Source organism: Panthera leo, chromosome E1, assembly GCF_018350215.1.
Source record: "Panthera leo isolate Ple1 chromosome E1, P.leo_Ple1_pat1.1, whole genome shotgun sequence".
NCBI lineage: Eukaryota > Metazoa > Chordata > Mammalia > Carnivora > Felidae > Panthera > Panthera leo.
In genome coordinates this window covers 56,732,444-56,749,964 of record NC_056692.1, presented here as the reverse complement: position 1 = coordinate 56,749,964, position 17,521 = coordinate 56,732,444, and the positions used below count along the sequence as shown (strand labels likewise).

Sequence of the window (17,521 nt, the reverse complement as noted above, 5' to 3'; positions counted from 1 at the left end):
GGAGTGGGTCTGTGCTGCACACAGCCAAAAGCCAAAACAGCACGTATAACATGCAAACAGGAAACAAGCCTTTCTTGATAAACCATTCACAAAACATACTCAACGGTCCTAGTATTTAAGGGAAATACAGGGGCGCCTGGCTGGCTCCATCAGTAGAGCACAACACTCTTGATCTTGGGGTTGTGAGTTTGAGCCCCACGTTGGGGGTAAAAATGACTTAAAAATAAAATCTTGAAAAAGAAAAAAAAAAAAAAAAGGAAATACAGAACTAGAAACACCACCCCCACGCCAAAAGTAAAACCCCCAAAACCTCACACTGACTGAGGAGAGGAACAAGGCAACTTTCTGAGGTAATGGATGGAAAGGTTCTACAAGTGACGTGTTGGTCACTCTTCCTTCAAAACTGATCAAAACGGACACTGAGTATGTGACCATTTCACTGTATGTAAATTATACCTCGATTTACAAAAACAAACTCCCTGAATCTAAATTGCTTCCTTGAGAGGACTTGAGTATTGGAGGTTATTTTTCAAAACTATATTGACCTGGATAAATCTCACAACCAAGGTTGAGCAGAAACAACCAGATGCAAGAACACCTGAGTTTCTAGTTAAATACAGAAACGAAACAGCCAACACCCATCAATGGTGTTCAAAGTGAGAGCGGCGGCCGACTTTGAGGTGGGAGGGAGGTGGGGAGGGGGACTCGGGGAAAAAAAAAACCCTCTCCACATCCCTCTTCTCCTTTAACAAACAAGAAGAACAAAATCCAGAGGAAAAAGTATTTCATCAGAATCCTGCTTCTGAGGGGCAAAGGGGGAGGGAGAGAGAGAGAAATCTTAGGCAGGCTCCACGCTCAGTGCAGATCCCGGCGCGGGACTCGATCCCGCGACCCTGAGATCACGACCTGAGCTGAAATCAAGAAATGGACACTTAATCAACTGAGCCACCCAGGCGCCTCAACTCAGATCCGTATATCAACCTGAGGTGCAGTTTTAAAAAAACAAACAGGCAGGTTTTGATTTTCAGAGACTGAGAGTTTGAAGACACTTCACAAACTCTAGCCGTGGCTCGTCAGCATAAAAACAGAACAAGTAAAAATGGGAGAATGGAGACAAATGATAAACATCCGGCTACAGGTCAAATCTGAATACATCCAGCTACAGTCAAATCTGAATACTTGAGACAGGCCAAAGAGTAAATCGAAATGTAAAGTACTTACAGCCATAATTAACTCAAAGGGGTGTTTATACACCCTCACTGGTGACTGGTATTTCTGCACCATGATTGTAACACAACAGCAAACCTCTCACACCTGCAAGACACAAATGTATTGCGATTACAAAAAAAACCCGTGATACAGGGAAAATTTAAATCCGTGTTTACTCATCAAACCACAGCCCGAGTGGAGAAAGGGACCTCAATAGGTCGCATCATTCTCTACACACAAAAATCGAAAGATGTTACTTTGATTACACGAGGAAGGAGAAGGTAATGAGACAGTTTAAGAGTCGGTGAAGGAAGTTCAAGCGTAATGAGGGAATCCCCTCTGGTCGGCCTCCCGGGGCCTCTCCAGGGGACGTACGGGGATACAAGATCCCAGTCCTTTCCGGCACTGAGATGTTACGATCCGAGTATTAGTTCCCGAATCATTTTCTCTTCCACGACTTTTACAACAAGCCAAACCAAAATGATGGCACTTCAGGATATGAAGTCTGGAGACACACAAGCATAGAAGTGGAAGAAAATACTACCGTATCTCAAATGATGGAAAACTCCTCAAAAGCGAGCTTCGAAGTCTAACTGTCCATCCCTGTCTTCTAACTGCAGTGGCCACAATTTCAGAGACTTGTCTTCACGTGGCGGCAACACCAAGCACTCTGGCTGGAGGCTCCCCTGAAACTTCCAAGCCTCAAATAGCTGTGGTATCTGTCCGCAATCAATTCGAGTCCTGGAGCCTACTTCCCCGAGGTACCCCCTGGTACCTTCCCCGAGGTACGTATTCCTGCCCCGGTGGTGCCAGCCGCCATGCACTGTTGTGAAAAATACACTCTTTTTGGTGGGGGGGGGGGGGGGGGGGGGGAGTCCTCCGCGAGACCCTACTTCCCTATTTAAAAACGAGGAAGAAAAAGAAATCCAAAGAGCCTACCTGTCCTGCTGAGGATAATCATTAAGAAGGTTACTTCATGCTGGATACGGTGAGGGGCTAGTCCAAAGCACAAAATGGAAAATACTCAAGGAGCCCAAAGTCTAGCTGTAAAAAAAAAAAAAAAAAAAAAAAAAAAAAAAAGAAAAGGATTACGGAAATATATTTTATTTCAGAAGATTCCTATCTACGTTATTACATTTAAACAGGGTCTGGAACTCTCTCCGGCATGTTTGTTTAGCTTATCTCTCTGAAAGAACAGGTTATGTTGGAAAACAGCGCTGACAGTCTGAAAACTGCCACACAATTACTCTCGGTGACCTCAAGCACGTCCCTTGACTTCCCGTGGACTCAGTTTCACCTCTGTACAATGAGGTGTGGAGGGCGATAACCTTGAAAGACTTCCAGCTCTAACATCATGACACGCAGAGCCCCAACTCCGGGACTCTCCACCTCCCCTGGAAGCCCCGCATTAATCCTCACTCTGGGACTGGCAGGTCCTGATGCGCTGGGACCACGATCGATTCCGTTTTGCAACCCTGGCGATGCTGGAGCACAATTTGAAAACCGGGAAAACGGATTTCCGAGGATCTCCCAGAGAAGGGGAGGGCGATTACGGGGTATACAAAGGGATGCGGGGGGCTGGGAGACTCAAAAAGCAGTGCTCGGCTGAGATACTCTAACATCCATTCACGATTCCACTGCCCGGCAGAACCCACGCTGGGGAACCCGCTAATTCACCAACTTCTGAACTCCTGCCAGTTCCCAGCTTCGGATGCTCGGGTCCAGAGAAACCTCCTACGTGGGAATCCGGAGTTACGACGGCCAAGTGGCACCCCGGACCCGGGCAGCCTCTATTGCATGACAATTGGTGCTTAAAAATCAGCCAATGGCCAGACCCAGGGAGTCCACCGCGCGCAGGCTGAGGGCAGCCGGGCCCTCGGGCCGGTACGGGGGCTCCAGCGCGGCGGCCCCCGCGGGCCCCCAGCCCCGACCGGCCCGGGGGAGGGGAGCCGGGGACGGGATCAGACCCCAAATTCTGTCTCCCGCAGGGAGGGCTCCCGGAGTGGGAGAGCGGGGGGGGGGGGGGGGGAGGAGTGCGGGAGCGGGGGGGGGGGGCGCTCCCGCCGGGGCGGAGGAAGCCGGGGGGCCGCGAAGGGCCCCGCGACGCCGGGAGGGGCCGGGCCGGGGGCGCGCTCGGAGCCCGCCGCGGCGACGCGCGCCTACCTCTTGTCAGAAAGGCCGGGCCCGGAACGCGGGGCGGCGGGGGGAGCTCATGCCGGCGGCTCCGGGGTGCCGTCGCCGTTCCACTGCCTGCGATCGCAGCTCCGCCGCCGGTTCCGGGGAGTGGACCGGGGGGGGGGGAGGGGGGGCGGGCAAGGGAGGGGCGCGGCGAGGCTCCAGTGGTTGTTACGGGTGACGGGGAGGGCGGGGCCGGGCGGCCGGAAGGGGCGCGCGTGCGCGAGCGCGGCCGAAGGACGGAGGCGGGCGCTACGACCGTTGCTAGGGGAAGGGGAGGAGGGGGACGACCCGGGCCGAGCCGCGCTGCGCAGGCGCCATCTCGGCGGCCGGCGGGCGTGGGAGGAGCTCGGAGCTGGCGCCGGCCCTGACGCAAGGCTAGTCTCGCAAGAGGCCGCTGGCCCCGCCCTGTTTTCGTCACAGGGCGTGGCTAGGCTGAGGGGCGGGGCTCGCGGGCCGCGGTGGGGAGGGCGGGAGGCGGGGCGAGACACGGGAGGGCGGGCAAGCTGGGCCTGGAGTTGCGCCGAGTTGGAGCAAGCCGGTTCCTGCCAGGTCAGAGTCAGCTCGGGGCCGGGGCCAGGCCGCTGCTGCGAGGCCCGGCCGGCGCCGGAGGTCCGGTGCCTCCTCATTTTTTATGGACTGCTCGGGGGCGGCAGGCCTCCCCCTGCAGCGCCCTGACCGCATTCTCGCCGAGTAATGCAGCGGAGGCGAGTGCCAGGGCTTGGGAGGGGCTGGGTGGAACCGAGCATCGTCTTGTCAACACGTCCAGGCCCCGCGATGGAACGAACGCGGGGCCAGGTCAGCCCCTGGGGACCAGGAGGGCTGCATTCCAGCGGGACAGCCGCACTTCCAGCTGTAGCTTCAGAGCGCGAGGGTGATGCACCTTGAGACCCGGCGCCTTACGGGGAGCGAGGGCTGGAGGGGGGCATGGCGCACCCCCCCACACACACCGCAAGGCTGGCTTTACGCCAACACACAATTTCTCCGGCCGTGTCACTACTGCGCCCTTTGCATTAGTCACCCGGGGTGGCTGCACTTCGGATGCTGCCCCTGCACAGAACACTTCCGGAACTGCTTTGGAATTTCCTTCTGGGTCAGTTTAGCAGGCACCCAAGAGCACCATTTATAACTTGATCACACCCTATTTTTCTCTGACCTTCATTTTCCAACTTGAGCAGCCACACTGCTCACTAGACTCAGCTCCGACGGGCTTCGGCCAGTTTGTAAAAATTGCATCCACCTTCAAAAGATGCTTTCGGAAAGAAACATCCCGGGAATGATGAACCTCCGGTAGGAGTAAACAGCGGCACCCATGAAATGGTCTTGTCAAAAATTGACCTGATCTGATAAGCTCTAGGTGTAACCACCAATTTACTGGAAATAGAGAACAGAGAAACGTGCCAAATGATTTCAGGGGAAAAGAATCGCCCAAGTTTCAACTGTGGGAAACACTGCATGACAAACATATTATTTATCGAATCAATTCTAAAGGAAAAAGGGGGGGGGGAGGACCTAAAAGAGATTGGGAGATCATTGAGCCATACACTTACGGTTTGTAGGCTTTGGTGTATATATAGTATACTTCAGTTAAAACTTTTCCAAAAGGGGCACCTGGGTGGCTCCGTCGGTCAGTTAAGGGACCAACGCTTGATTTCGGCTCAGGTCATGATCTCACGGTTTGTGGGATCGAGCCCCAAGTCAGACTCCTGCTGCCAGCACGGAATTGAAATTCAGTCTCTCCCTCTCTCTCTCTCTCTTTCTTTCTCTCTCTCTTTCTCTGCCCCTCCCTCACTCACACGTGTGCCCACACGCTCTCTCTCAACCCTTTAAAAAAAAAAAAAACTTTTCAGAGGAAAAAAAAAAAAACAGAACTAAGACATTGACCATGAACCTTATTTCTGTCTTGGTTCTCACCAGTGAAATACATTGTTATGAAACCGGGGAGTTTAAACACTTTGAACATGTTACGATACTAAAAAAATTAATTTTTTTAGGTGAGATGATGGTATTATAGCTAACATTTTTCAAAGAAGCCCTGTCTTATAAGGATGTGCCCGGAAATATTTTGCAGTGAAATGATGCGGTGTTGGAAATTACTTTCAAAATAATCTAGGTGGGGAGAGGGAGGAGTGAGGGCTAAGACGAAATAAGATTGGTCCTAGGTTGATAATTGTTCATTGTATGATTCTGTCCGCTTTTGTACACTTGGAAATGACCAATGTTTGAGTTACCACATTTGAAATTACCAATGATAAGACGTTTTTCACACACACACAAAAGATGGCTTGTCACCACTGAGGCTTACATTGGATTGTTTTTAAATCAGTTTTATTGCGCAATTGTCGAAAATGCACAAGAAACTCTCCCCAGCAACATACCACAGAGTTACGTGAAAAGATCCAGTGCTCAGGTCATGATCTCACAGTTCGTGGGTTCGAGCCCCACATCGGGCTCTGTGCTGACAGCTCAGAGCCTGGAGCCTGTTTCGGATCCTGTGTCTCCCTCTCTCTCTGCCCCTCCCCTGTTCACGCTCTGTCTCTGTCTCAAAAATAAATAAACATTAAAATATATATATATATAATTTATAAAATAAAACATAAGGGGCGCCTGGGTGGCTCAGTCAGTTGAGCGTCCGACTTCGGCTCAGGTCATGATCTCACAGCTCGTGAGTTCGAGCCCCGCGTCGGGCTCTGGGCTGACCGCTCGGAGCCTGGAGCCTGCCTCCGATTCTGTGTCTCCCTCTCTCTCTCTGCCCCTAACCCGCTCACATTCTGTCTCTGTCTCTCTCAAAAATAAGTAAACATTAAAAAAATATATAAAAAAGATGAGTACCGTGTGGAAGGGGAAACGGAGAAGTGCGGGGGTCAGGTCTGGCTGCCGGTGCCCAGGACCCCCAAGCAAATGTGTCATGACAGAACAGAAGTTTATGTCCCTGTGAATGGCGTCCAAGGCTGGTATGGTGTCTCATCATCACTATCAATTGCCGATTCCCCCAAAGGACCACCCTGATGACCCAAGGCTACGGTGATTAAGTCAAGTCCAGCAGGGGAGAGCTCCACCTTAACCAGAGTCAGCCTGGAGACACTCTTGGTGGGTCAGCTGGGGGAGGTTGGGGGCACATTTCAGGGGATGTGAGTCTGGGCTTAAGCGTTCGAGGCAGCTGTCTCAAAACCGGGACCAAGAAGGACTAGGTCCGTTCGGTGATGTAGTTGTTTAGACCTGATGGGTACAGCAAGCAGCGGGTCTTGAAGATTTGAGCCTCGACGAGTACACGGCCGTCTGCTAAACAAGCTGTTTGCCAAGATGAGCCATCTTTTGTTAGAAGGCATTATTTTTTCATGAGTTTCCTGAAGCAAACGGTGAAGCCGTTCGTTGGTTTACGGTCTTATCTTCCCCGGTCAGGAATTTTCCAGACACACAGCGGGTCGTGTCGACACAGGAGTCCCGATAGTCAGGCTGTGTGGACGCGGGCGGTCTCGTCTCTCATCGGCGGGGCCATGGGGTCCTTCCGTCTTGCTGCCTTGTCTTATCTCAATGTTTCCTGCACCCCCAGCCAGCAAGGAGGAGGAGAGCGAAGGTGAGGACCTAACACCCCTCCTTGATGGCGCTTTGTGGATGTAACGCGTGTGCGCGCACGGTAGTGCGTGCGTGACAAGGCAAAGGGCAGGACGGCCGGTGGGACGGCGGAGCACCGGTGGAGGTGACGTGACGCGGCCCCGCTCATCTGCCGCAGCACCCCTGGCTCTCTTCCTCAGACTCGCAAGTTGTACTACGAGAGAATCCTGAGACACCTGGAGTGAGCCCCCAGCTCCACGAGCCTTCTTCCTAATAAGCTCCTCACCTGCTGTCACCTCTCGTTGGGTAGACGGAAGCCTTGATGGGGACCCTGGGACAGAAACCGAAGAGTCCCAAGTTCTGACATCCACAGAGAGACCCTCTGGTTCCTTTGGGTTGCTCAGCTGAGTGTCCACTAGGAGCCCGAATCTAAAGCTCCTGTTTTCCGTGTGGCCACCTCCGGCTGATGTGGATGGATGTGGACCCCTGGGCCGCTCACACCTGGGCCTGGGCACAGACCCTGTGGCTGTTAACGTCTTCCCCAATAGAAGTAACCTGAGCTGGGGACACTGTCACTGTCCCTGCAGCCACATCTTCTCCATCGCTCTTGGTGCCCTTTCAAGAGTCATTCCGAGGGAAGCATGGGAAGGTGGTGACACCGAGAGGTTTGGGGATATGTTTTAAGGGGAGGGTCATTCAGGGGAGAGACGCTGGGAGCCCAGTGACAGTCTCAGCTCAAATTCCAGCCTGTGGAGCCCAACCGCTTCCCCACAGCAGCCAGAGAAACGGGAAATAAGGTCTGAATGATCCCTTTGAATGTGACTGAGAGTCAGGGTCAATTAAGTATCCAGGCTGTGTGACAGGCCCGATGGCACTTATAGTCCGGCGGCCCTCCCCCCCACCCCCGCGTTGGTCCTTTACACATTGGTCAGTCGCAGGGACATGTCAGCCCTCTTCCACGTCTGGAAGAGATTACTTTCTCCTTTGGTGGCAAAAGACAGCCTTGCAAAACGTGACAGATTCTCCTGACACGGGCCATCTGGCGAAGTTTCCAGCCTGGGGAAGTCTGGGGGTTGGGGGAGGTAGATTCCCCCACAGGCACAACTTCCTAATTGCGCTCTGGCGGTCAGCCAGTGGCCTTGAGCGAATACCATTGCCTCATTTCCAACCTGGGAAAACTTGAGGCCAGGAAGCCAGATTTGCAAAAGTTATCATCCGACCTTACCCGTCTCTGAAACATTTCCTTTCAATCCGGAGAGGGCAGAGCTCCCGCTTTCTTAATTGGTTTGGCCGCCCGAAGTCTTCCCTCTTCCAGGGCACCCTTGAGGCTGCCGGCAGAATATTCTCTCTCGAAACCACCAACGCAAACTCACCCCTTCACTCGACACCTGCACTGACGACAGAAATCAATGTAAGCATCGAAGCCTGCCATCCGAGGTCTTCTATAAATCTGGTCCCCAGCTTTCCTCTGTCCAGAATGATTTTATTTCCATCCCCCCGCTGCCTGTTCCCTGATTCGTGCCTTTGTTAACTGGGCAAACACTTATTCGGCTCCTTAATTTATTCAGACACCATATCGAGCGCGGGAGTGTGGGAAGATACACTATATAAAAGCAGATTCTCCCTCCAGGTGCTGAGCCTACGGCACAGGACAGACGTGGAAAGGGCGAAGTTGTAGCTGCTGAGTTCCACAGCCCTCCCCGAAGCCTTTCTTGTCACCTGCTCTTTCTCTAGATGCTTATGTGCTTGGCACTTCCGTTGAAGGCAAGCCGTCTTCAACGAGCTTATAAAAGAATCGGGTCGGGGCGCCTGGGTCCTGGGTGGCTCGGTCGGTTAAGCGTCCGACTCTCGACCTCGACTCAGGTCATGATCTTACCGGTTCGAGGTTTCGAGCCACTTGTTGTCGGGCTCTGTGCTGACAGCGTGGAGCCTGCTTGGGATTCTCTCTCTCCTTCTCTCTCCGCCCCTCCCCTACCCACTCACGTGCTCGCTCTCTCTCTCTTAAAATAAACTTGAAAAGAAGAACCAGGTCTGTGTCCCATCAAATTGTAAGTTGCTTGGGTCCTAGGACCATATGCACTCATTTTCTCCCACCTATCATGGCACCTGGCGTTTTTCCAGAGCCCTATTACATATTGGTTGGGTTGAAGTCATGAGCCTTACATTTGGCCTTTATTCTTTTCTTTTTTAAATGTTTTTAACGTTTATGTATTTTTGAGAGACAGAGAGAGTGCCAGCAGGGGAGGGGCAGGGAGAGAGGGAGACACAGAATCCCAAGCAGGTTCCAGGCTCTGGGTTGCAGCAACAGAGCCCGATGCAGGGTTCGAACCCATGAACCGTGAGATCATGACCTGAGCCAAGGTCGGCCGACCAACCGAATGAGCCACCCAGGCACACCCCCACCCCACTCCACGCCAGCCTTTATTCTGAGTGCATTAAACACATCTCTCCATCCCATGGACTGAGCTGAAGCATCCTTGAAGGCGGTGGTCTCCCCACCCCGGTCTGTCCTCTGTGTCACCAGGCTAGGACATCTAGAGCCTAGGGAAGCAGCCTGGTTTAGGAGGCAAATTGTTGTGTGTGCCCTGAGAAGCACAGCACTCCTCCAGTGAGATTTAGGACAACAAAGGATGGCCTGAGGCCTTTCAGCTTCCGGCTCAGAGAAATAAAAATAGCCAATCCAATCATACTTCTTTTGGGTTTGTTTGTTTGTTTCGCAAAATATAGTCCTGGCTTCTCCGCCCCATGCAGCTGTGTGGCACTTTTCTTGTAGGCTAGAGGGGGACTTAGGTTAGCAAGCCAGCAGTGGGTCCCCAGGCTGCTCTGCTGGTGACACAAGCTGGGGGTGGGGTTGGCCTGGCAGGACCCACCGAGTGCTAACAAGGGACCGACCAAAGGTCACACAACAAGGGGACCCTGAGCGAGGAATGAGAAGCCGATCCCTCGGGGCGTCTGGGTGGCTCGGTCAGTTGAGCGCCCGACTTCAGCTCAGGTCGTGATCTCGCGGTTCATGGGTTCGAGCCCTGCATCGGGCTCTGTGCCGACAGCTCGGAGCCTGGAGCCTGCTCCAGATTCTGTGTCTCCCTCTCTCTCTTCCCCTCCCCTGCTCACACTCTGTCTCTCTCTCTCTCTCTCAAAAATAAATAAACACTAAAAAAAAAGAAGAAGCAGCAGCTTGAGCCCTCTAAATCTGATCAATGAAGCATCTGTCCCAAGGCTAACTGTGGACAGCAGCACTTTCAGTCTGTGGCCCAGAGGTCCCCCACTTTCTCCGTGACACAGATGAAAGAGAGGCCTGCCTCAGACCCCAAAATCTCCTGTCGCCCCAAAGACTTTTGAACATGGTGAGGGGGGGAGTATTTCCGCTCAATTCCTTATTTGGGGCGCCGCCCACAGCCAGCCGTCCGACAGCTCTGCCTCCAGAATGTTCTGTGGCCTCCCGCTGAGAACCACGCATCTGCTCATTTCACACCTCGCTGAAAATCCCATCTCTCAGCCCTTCCTACCATGGCAGCGCCTGATGGAACCATGGCTGTGGCCCAGAGCAGCTTCGGAGGCCTTGCTCTTGCAAAGGGGGGAAAAAGAAATTTTTTTTTTAATTGGATGTTGATGGGATTTGGTGTCAGAAAACGTTTCTCACGGGGTTTTCAAGCTTACATAAGAAAATGTTTGCGAAAACCCTTCGTAAACGGTGAGGCTGTATGCAAAGGCTTCCCACAGCCAGACATCTTATAGCTCTGCCTCGGGAACGTTCTGTAACCAGAGATTATTATTACCCTGCCTACGCCTCTGGTTGGTTACTAGAACCATCCTCTGTTTATTTAGATAAGCCCTTCTCCATCTGAAATTTCCCCCCAAACCCAAAAATAACAAACACAGAGTGCTGCTCAAAAGACCAGTCTTCGCCTGAATGGCTGGAGACACAGACCTGCCCGCTTTCTTGGTAAAGCGCCTTCGATAATTATAAGCTAGATAGGACTTGAAGGTGTCGGGGAAATGCAGGCAGAGACGGTCACCTTGCTTAGCTGGGCACAGCAGCCCCGGTCACCGGTCACCCTCCACGTTCGGAGAGCTCACTCCACTCTGAAGTGCTAAGGCGACCTTCCTCCACACCCCCCGGGGACGAGAGGTACACCTTTGAACTTCACACAGCAGGGAAAGGAGACTTTTTACCACCAGCAGGCTCAGGAAGCACCCAAAGCCAGAGGACAAAGACATCTCTGTCCTTGGTGACCAAGGCTGACCTCTGTGTCCGGGCTGGCCTCGTCGAAAGGTTCAGGACGTGCACCTGGGGACGAGCTGGCATCACAGGCAGGGACGCGAAGGACTTCTCTGGGGACCGGCTTCTTAGCGGCTCAGAGAGTCTCTCTCCGGTGCTGACGACCTGAGTTTATCCCACACTCCAGGAAACCAAGGTACGGGGAGGCCTGGTTGTTTAAACCCTGCAGAGAATTCAGAACTCGGGAGCCGGCTGACCATGCCTCTCTTCCCATAGGACATCCGAAGACGGCGCCCTCTTTAATTTAGTTACATTAAGAGCTCCGGCTGAGACCAAAACAGCCCCCTCGGCCACCTACCAACCGCATTGGGCCGGTGCTAGGCACTTCACACCCATCCTCACTGATCCTCGGGAGAGCCCATTTTACAGATGGGGGCACCAAGGCACACACAGGGTAAGCAACTTCCAGGGCAAAGACTCTGAGCCCAACACCGACTCCAACGCTCACGGGGGGTTTTCACGTTGCATCAGCTTCTCTCCGTTTTGCGTTTTGTTCTTTCTTCCAGCTCACCAGCTTCCAGATTTGTGGGCCCAGGTGTCGTGGTGGAAAGCCCATCACCCATAAGCACAGAAGGCATGTGAAATGCCAGGCGGTGTCCACCTGGCGGTGCGTGAGCGCCCGATGGACGGAGGCGCCCGTGCGTCCTCGGACATTCTGCTGAGCGCGGCTGAGCCAAGAACGTCTCTGGCCTTAAGCTATTTCCGTATGGGCCCTGAGTAGCAGTCTGAACCGTCCCGACTTATAAATCCTTTAGCTAACAAGTGGCAATAACCTGCACGACTTTTTAATGTTCCATTTATTCTTCCAAGCGTCTGTGGTTCGGAGATCTATAATCGCGGCGCTCCTGAGCGCCGAGCACGTGACATAACGGAGGGAAGAAACACTCCACAGCTTCGCCAGCCAGGGATGAAGTTCAGGTTTCAGCAGGCTCAGTGGAGTTAAAGCTACCCTGCATTCGGCGAGAATAATAGGAAGAATTTTCTTTCCCTTTCTTTACTTTTTTTTTTTTTTTTTTTTGGTAGCAATCTCTGCGCCCGGCGTGGGGCTCGAACTCACAACCCCGAGATCAAGAGCGGCGCGCCAGCGGACCCAGCAACACGCTTCCGCCAAAGCCCTCCACGGCGGGGCCGACCACACGACGGTAATTTTCAGCTTTTAAAAAATTAGCGCAATTATTTATTTATTTTATTATGTTTCGTTTTAGGGAGAGCGCGCGCGCGTGTGTGAGCCGGGGAGAGAGGCAGAGAGAGACAGAGGAAGGGAGAGAGGGTCTTAAGCAGGCTCCGTGCCCAGAGCAGAGCCCGACGCGGGGGCCCTGACCCGAGCCGATGTCAAGAGTCGGACGCTCGACCGACCGAGCCACCCAGGTGCCCCTGTCATTGTTTAAGTTATAAAATAACATCTGCCATAGTAGACTGTCTAGAAGGCACCCATCCCACGTCTTCAGTCCTCAACGCCCCGACTTTGTTCAGGCATTTGCCCCCGTCCACGTTACGGGGCCCCAGGGCCACCTCCAGCAGGTAGACCAGGTGAGTCTAAGGCATCCCTTCTCCCACGGACAGATTTTTTTTTTAATTTTATTTTTACATTTATTTATTTTTTTTAAGAGACAGAGAGACAAAGTGAGAGTGGGGGAGGGGCAGAGAGAGGGGGAGACGCCGAATCTGAAGCAGGCTCCGGGCTCCGAGCCATCGACACAGAGCCCGACGCGGGGCTCGAACTTGTGAACCGCGGGAGCGTGACCTGAGCCGAAGTCGGAGGCTCAACCGACTGAGCCCCCCGGACGCCCCTCCCACGGACAGATTTGGGAGTGAGCGTGTCACCCAGTTGTGACCAATGAGACCTACAGGGAAGTCTGCCAGGGGGTGCCGGAAGGGTTCCCGCACTCTGAAAAGGGAGACGCGGAAACAGAAGTCCCCTATGTCTGTGTCTGGCCCTGTCGTGCCTGCTCGGGTCCCTGAGGCTGCTACCGTTGGGCCGTGTGCATAAGAGGAGCCAGCGTTTGGTGGGGAGGATGCTGGGGCCTCGCGGAGGAGGTGGAAGAAGCAGAGGGAGTCTCTGGTGACGTGTCCTTGCCACGCGTGGGGCCCTCCTTTTGCCAGACATCCAGTCCCGTGAACCCATCGGCGTCCTCACCGGGCGGCCCAGTTTCACGCCACGTGTTCTGTTCCTCGCAGCGAAAACCCACCGGAGCGCAGGCTCAACTTAGAAACGTGTTTAAAGGCGGACGCACACCCAGAAGAAAAGAAAAATCACCTGCAACGCCACCATGCCGTCATAACCACAACGTAGGTTTTGGTGACTTCCCGTCACCCTTTGGTGGTGCCCATTTCGAAGCGTCATTGCCTAAGGGCGACGCTCGCTGCCTGGAGAAAAAATTCCAACGGAGCGGTGGCCTGGCCGAATGCAGAAAGCACTGAGCTGCTGTAACCCCTCCCTCTCGGTGGGGGACCCTTTGCGGTGTTTTCCGAGGCCTGAGCTGCCTGCCCCTGACTCATGAAGACCCACATGGTCTGTTGAGCCCACGGGTAAACTGCACTTTTTTTTTTTTTTTTTTTAACGTTTATTTATTTTTGAGACAGAGACAGAGCATGAACAGGGGAGGAGCAGAAAGAGAGGGAGACACAGAATCTGAAACAGGCTCCAGGCTCTGAGCTGTCAGCACAGAGCCTGATGCGGGGCTCGAACTCACGGACCGTGAGATCATGACCTGAGCCAAAGTCGGACGCTTAGCCGACCGAGCCACCCAGGCGCCCCTAAACTGCACTTTCAAAATCGGGGTCAGAGAAGGGAGACGCAACGGGAGGGGGCGCTCCTACTCCCTTCCGTAAGCGGGGCTGGCCTGGGCGGAGTGATAAGGTGGAGAGATCCCGGGCTTAGCACGAAAGGATCCGGGCTCCCATTCCCGGGTCACAGTGGCAGACGGTGTGGCCTTGGGCAGGACCCTTCACCGTTCTGGGATGAGTTGCTCGTCTGTAACACGGGAAGAATCACGCCAACTAGAGCTGTTGTAAGGGTTGCAGCGAACGCACGCGGCGGGGCCATTGTTCAAAATCCTTGTCAGTTTCCCGTATCTTTTTCTAGACTCTTCTGCCGTATCCTGAACCCCCTTTTCCCTGCTCTCTGCTGTCCTCGCTCTGTGTCCACCCGGGGGGTTCTTAGTCACGGACAACGGAGTCCGCTGTGGCTGGTTCAAGCCAAAGAGGTTTCTGAAGGGGGGTGGGGGGGCAGGGAGCTCACGGGGTTACTGAGATGCCGCCACCGGGCAGGCTTCCAGGAACAACCGGAGAACCGGCTCACCGACGGGGCCGCACCAGGATCGGGAAGCTGCCAAGTCAGGATGTTGCTACCTTGGCTCCCGTCTCCAGAACCGGGCTCGCTCTGCCACAGTAGACGCCACCAACACCGTGCCCTGTCCCCTACCCCCTGCCTGCGGCGTGAGTGCTGAGTCAAGTCTCCCGCGGAGCACGCGATTAGTTGAATCTAAATCGCACATCTGAGCGCCAGCGGGTCTTACGTTTCCACGTTGGAAAGGGGACACCTGCAATCTGGAAATCTGAGCACAATCCACGTGTAGAGAGAGGTACAAAACCTCTGGGGCAGCCTCAGACTGTGGTGGGGAGAAGATCAAGGACACATGCTTGGGAGTCACGCACCTGCTTCCCCGTCCATCGGAGGTGACTCGGTGGCCGGCTCCGGTGTGACCCCAGCTGAGCTCAGATGCGAGAGGTGAGGCCGGGAGACCGAACAGGCCATTCCTGGGGGTACATGGTTGATGGGTCCTGCACATTTTGTACTTTTAAGAACATGCTTGGGTGGGGTTCAGGACATGGTACCCCCAAATTTGGCATCTTGGCACGTTAAATATTGCAAGCTAAAGGAATTTGAGAAGACAACAGAAGCAGGAAGTTCAGGCCGACCTCCCTCCACTTTTCCCTGACATAGGTCATAAAATCCTGACATGAGAGGCACCTGGGGGGCTCAGCTGGTTGAGCATCTGACTCTTGATCTCAGCTCAGGTGTTGATCTCAAGGTCGTGAGTTCAGGCCCCACGTTGGGCTCCATGCTGGGCGTGAAGCCTAGAAAGGAAAGAAAAGAAAGAGAGAAAGAGAGAAATGAGAGAAATGAGAGAAAGAAAGAAAGAAAGAAAGAAAGAAAGAAAGAAAGAAAGAAAGAAAGAAAGAAAGAAAGAAAGAAAGAAAGAAAAATGAAGGAAGGAAGGGGAAGGGAAAAGAAGGGAAGGAAGAAAGAGGGAGGGAAGAAGGAAGGGAGAGAGAGAGAAAAGAAAGAAAAGAGAGAGACAAAAGGAAGGAAGGAAGGAAGGAAGGAAGGAAGGAAGGAAGGAAGGAAGAAATCGATCCTGGGGCACCTGAGTGGCTCAGTTGGTTAAGCGTCCAACTTCAGCTCAGGTCATGATCTCACAGTTTGTGGGTTCGAGCCTCACGACGGGCTCTGTGCTGACAGCTCGGAGGCTGGAGCCTGCTTCGGATTCTGTGTCTCCCTCTCTCTCTCTACGCCTCCCCTGTTCGTGCTCTGTCTCTCTCTCTCTCTCTTTCTCAGAAATAAACATTAAAAAAAAAAAAAATCCTTATGTGAGAGGTGCCCTCCCTCCGCCCAGGGCAAAGGGGGCGTCTCCGACGCCAGGGGGACGCCAGGAAGAATCCCAACAAACGGCCCTTCCGAGCGTGTCCCCGCTCACCACACTTACCTCTAATTTTTGACCTGTCACGTTCCTCCACGACCCTCCACTCGGCCTCAAACCCAGCACAAAAATACTCAGGTTTAACTGTTTCCTCACGTGTTCATTTCCTCGTGACAACTCCCGGTGCCACAAACAACTTCCACTCCGTAACCGTTGGGTGTTTTTCTCCGCGAACGTCGTTGTCGGTTTGATTTTCAGACCTCGCCGGGGACCTTACGAGAGTCCAGGAAACGTTCTTCCTCCCTGTGCTTGTCCACTCTTATCTCCAGTTGACGATCTCTCGGCCAGACTGGCCCTCTCCTCGGGGATGAAGATATTACTCGTTACGTGCCCTCGGACGTGCTATTTTGCACTCACTCAGCCTAAGTGATGTTCATCACATACACCCCCCCGTTCTGCAGGCGGCTAAAAGAAACCCTGCTTCCTGCCCTGCCAGAGAGCTGGACGCCTTCACGACAACCCGGTCTCCTCTCCCACAGGGTACGGGCCGTTTGTGAGCCTTTCCTCCAGCAACCGCGGTGATTTGAGCCTCGGTGTCTCAACTCCTGAGAGACGCAGGTGCTTCTTGCGTGGCCGGGGGCCTGGAAATGACCCGCAACCCCTAAGGAGGGTGGGAGGCCAAGTGATCTGCTGAAGACTCTTATTTTCCTTCCCCCATCGCTGCGCGCGGAGGCTCATTTTCCTGGCTGTTAATCTAGCTCTTGGGACCCTGCTCGGGAAGACAGCCAAGCCAGCCGCTGCCTCCCTCCCGTCGAAGAGGGTGGGGAGGCTACTGGAAGGTGCTAGTTACTTCTTTCCTGTTCCGGACCCCCTGGGATCACCTTGCCAGCCAAAGCCTGCGCTCCGTGCGTAAAAAGACAGGAACGCGCTTACAGAGGTGATGCTGATGTTACTAGAGACGGCAGCGGGTCTGTGTCCTACCCGCACGAGTGTGAGAACAGTTACGTGACAGAGGCTCCCGTGCTGCGGAAATGTAACCTTGACTCAGGAAAGATGACCTTCTCTGGCCACGGCCAGGGCTCTCCCTGGGTTAAATGCCATTCCTGGACCGGCAGCTGGAAATACTCTGTCCTTTGTCACCTTTGGACTCAGTGGCGCCCGAGATTGCGTTACAGAAGAGAAAAGTGTCCGTTGCCACTGGGCAAGTGTAGGGCTCAAAGGACAGTCTGACATGGGTGGAGACAAAGGGGCCTCGTTCACATTCCTTCCCTTCTTTGCCCTTTCTAGTTAGGGTGACAGGTGTCCCGGTTGGCCCAAGGCAGTCTCCGGGTATGCCTGTGGACTCAGAGTAATTATTCACAATGCCCTCCTGTCACTCTCAGAAGTGACCTGGTTGGACGACACATTTTAAGATCATCGGTTTGTAACGGTCGAGAAGAGGGAGACAAGGCCTCTTTGTGGAGACGGACCCCCTTGAGAGCCTGCCGGGATAAGAGGCGTCAGGTTGAAGAAAGCAGCACTTTTTCCAAACCCTTCCAAAGAGCCCTCGGCGATGCCCACCCTTCGTGGCTCTGAGCAGCCACACACCCCCAGCTCGTGAGCCACTGGGGTGACCAAGCTAAGCCAGGTGGACCCGTTGGCCTTCTGGGTGTGATTAGAA

The 17,521-nt window shown here is 53.9% G+C and overlaps 1 protein-coding gene and 1 long non-coding RNA gene across 5 annotated transcripts in view; one reads left to right on the top strand and one right to left on the bottom strand.

The window, feature by feature from the left end:
• The window catches only part of SEC14L1 (SEC14 like lipid binding 1), a 51,140-nt gene extending 47,643 nt beyond the window's left edge, over positions 1-3,497 (bottom strand). Inside the window, exons 1-4 of one of the 4 annotated variants that reach the window (XM_042917553.1) lie at positions 3,373-3,497; positions 2,149-2,253; positions 1,754-2,032; positions 1,222-1,314 (exon numbers count right to left, since the gene is read on the bottom strand). In XM_042917553.1, coding sequence (XP_042773487.1) covers positions 1,222-1,284 — 63 coding nt within the window. In that variant the 5' untranslated portion in view covers positions 1,285-1,314; positions 1,754-2,032; positions 2,149-2,253; positions 3,373-3,497. Of the gene's footprint in view, positions 1-1,221; positions 1,315-1,753; positions 2,033-2,148; positions 2,254-2,628; positions 3,042-3,372 lie in introns of those variants that run through there. The other 3 variants (XM_042917551.1, XM_042917552.1, XM_042917554.1) reach the window with 3 other exon arrangements.
• Positions 3,498-11,197: 7,700 nt separating this feature from the next.
• Positions 11,198-12,399, top strand: LOC122207009. The gene is made up of 3 exons (XR_006196643.1): positions 11,198-11,354; positions 11,435-11,612; positions 12,242-12,399. It is a non-coding gene; the product is annotated as an uncharacterized LOC122207009 (long non-coding RNA).
• Positions 12,400-17,521: the final 5,122 nt, after the last annotated feature.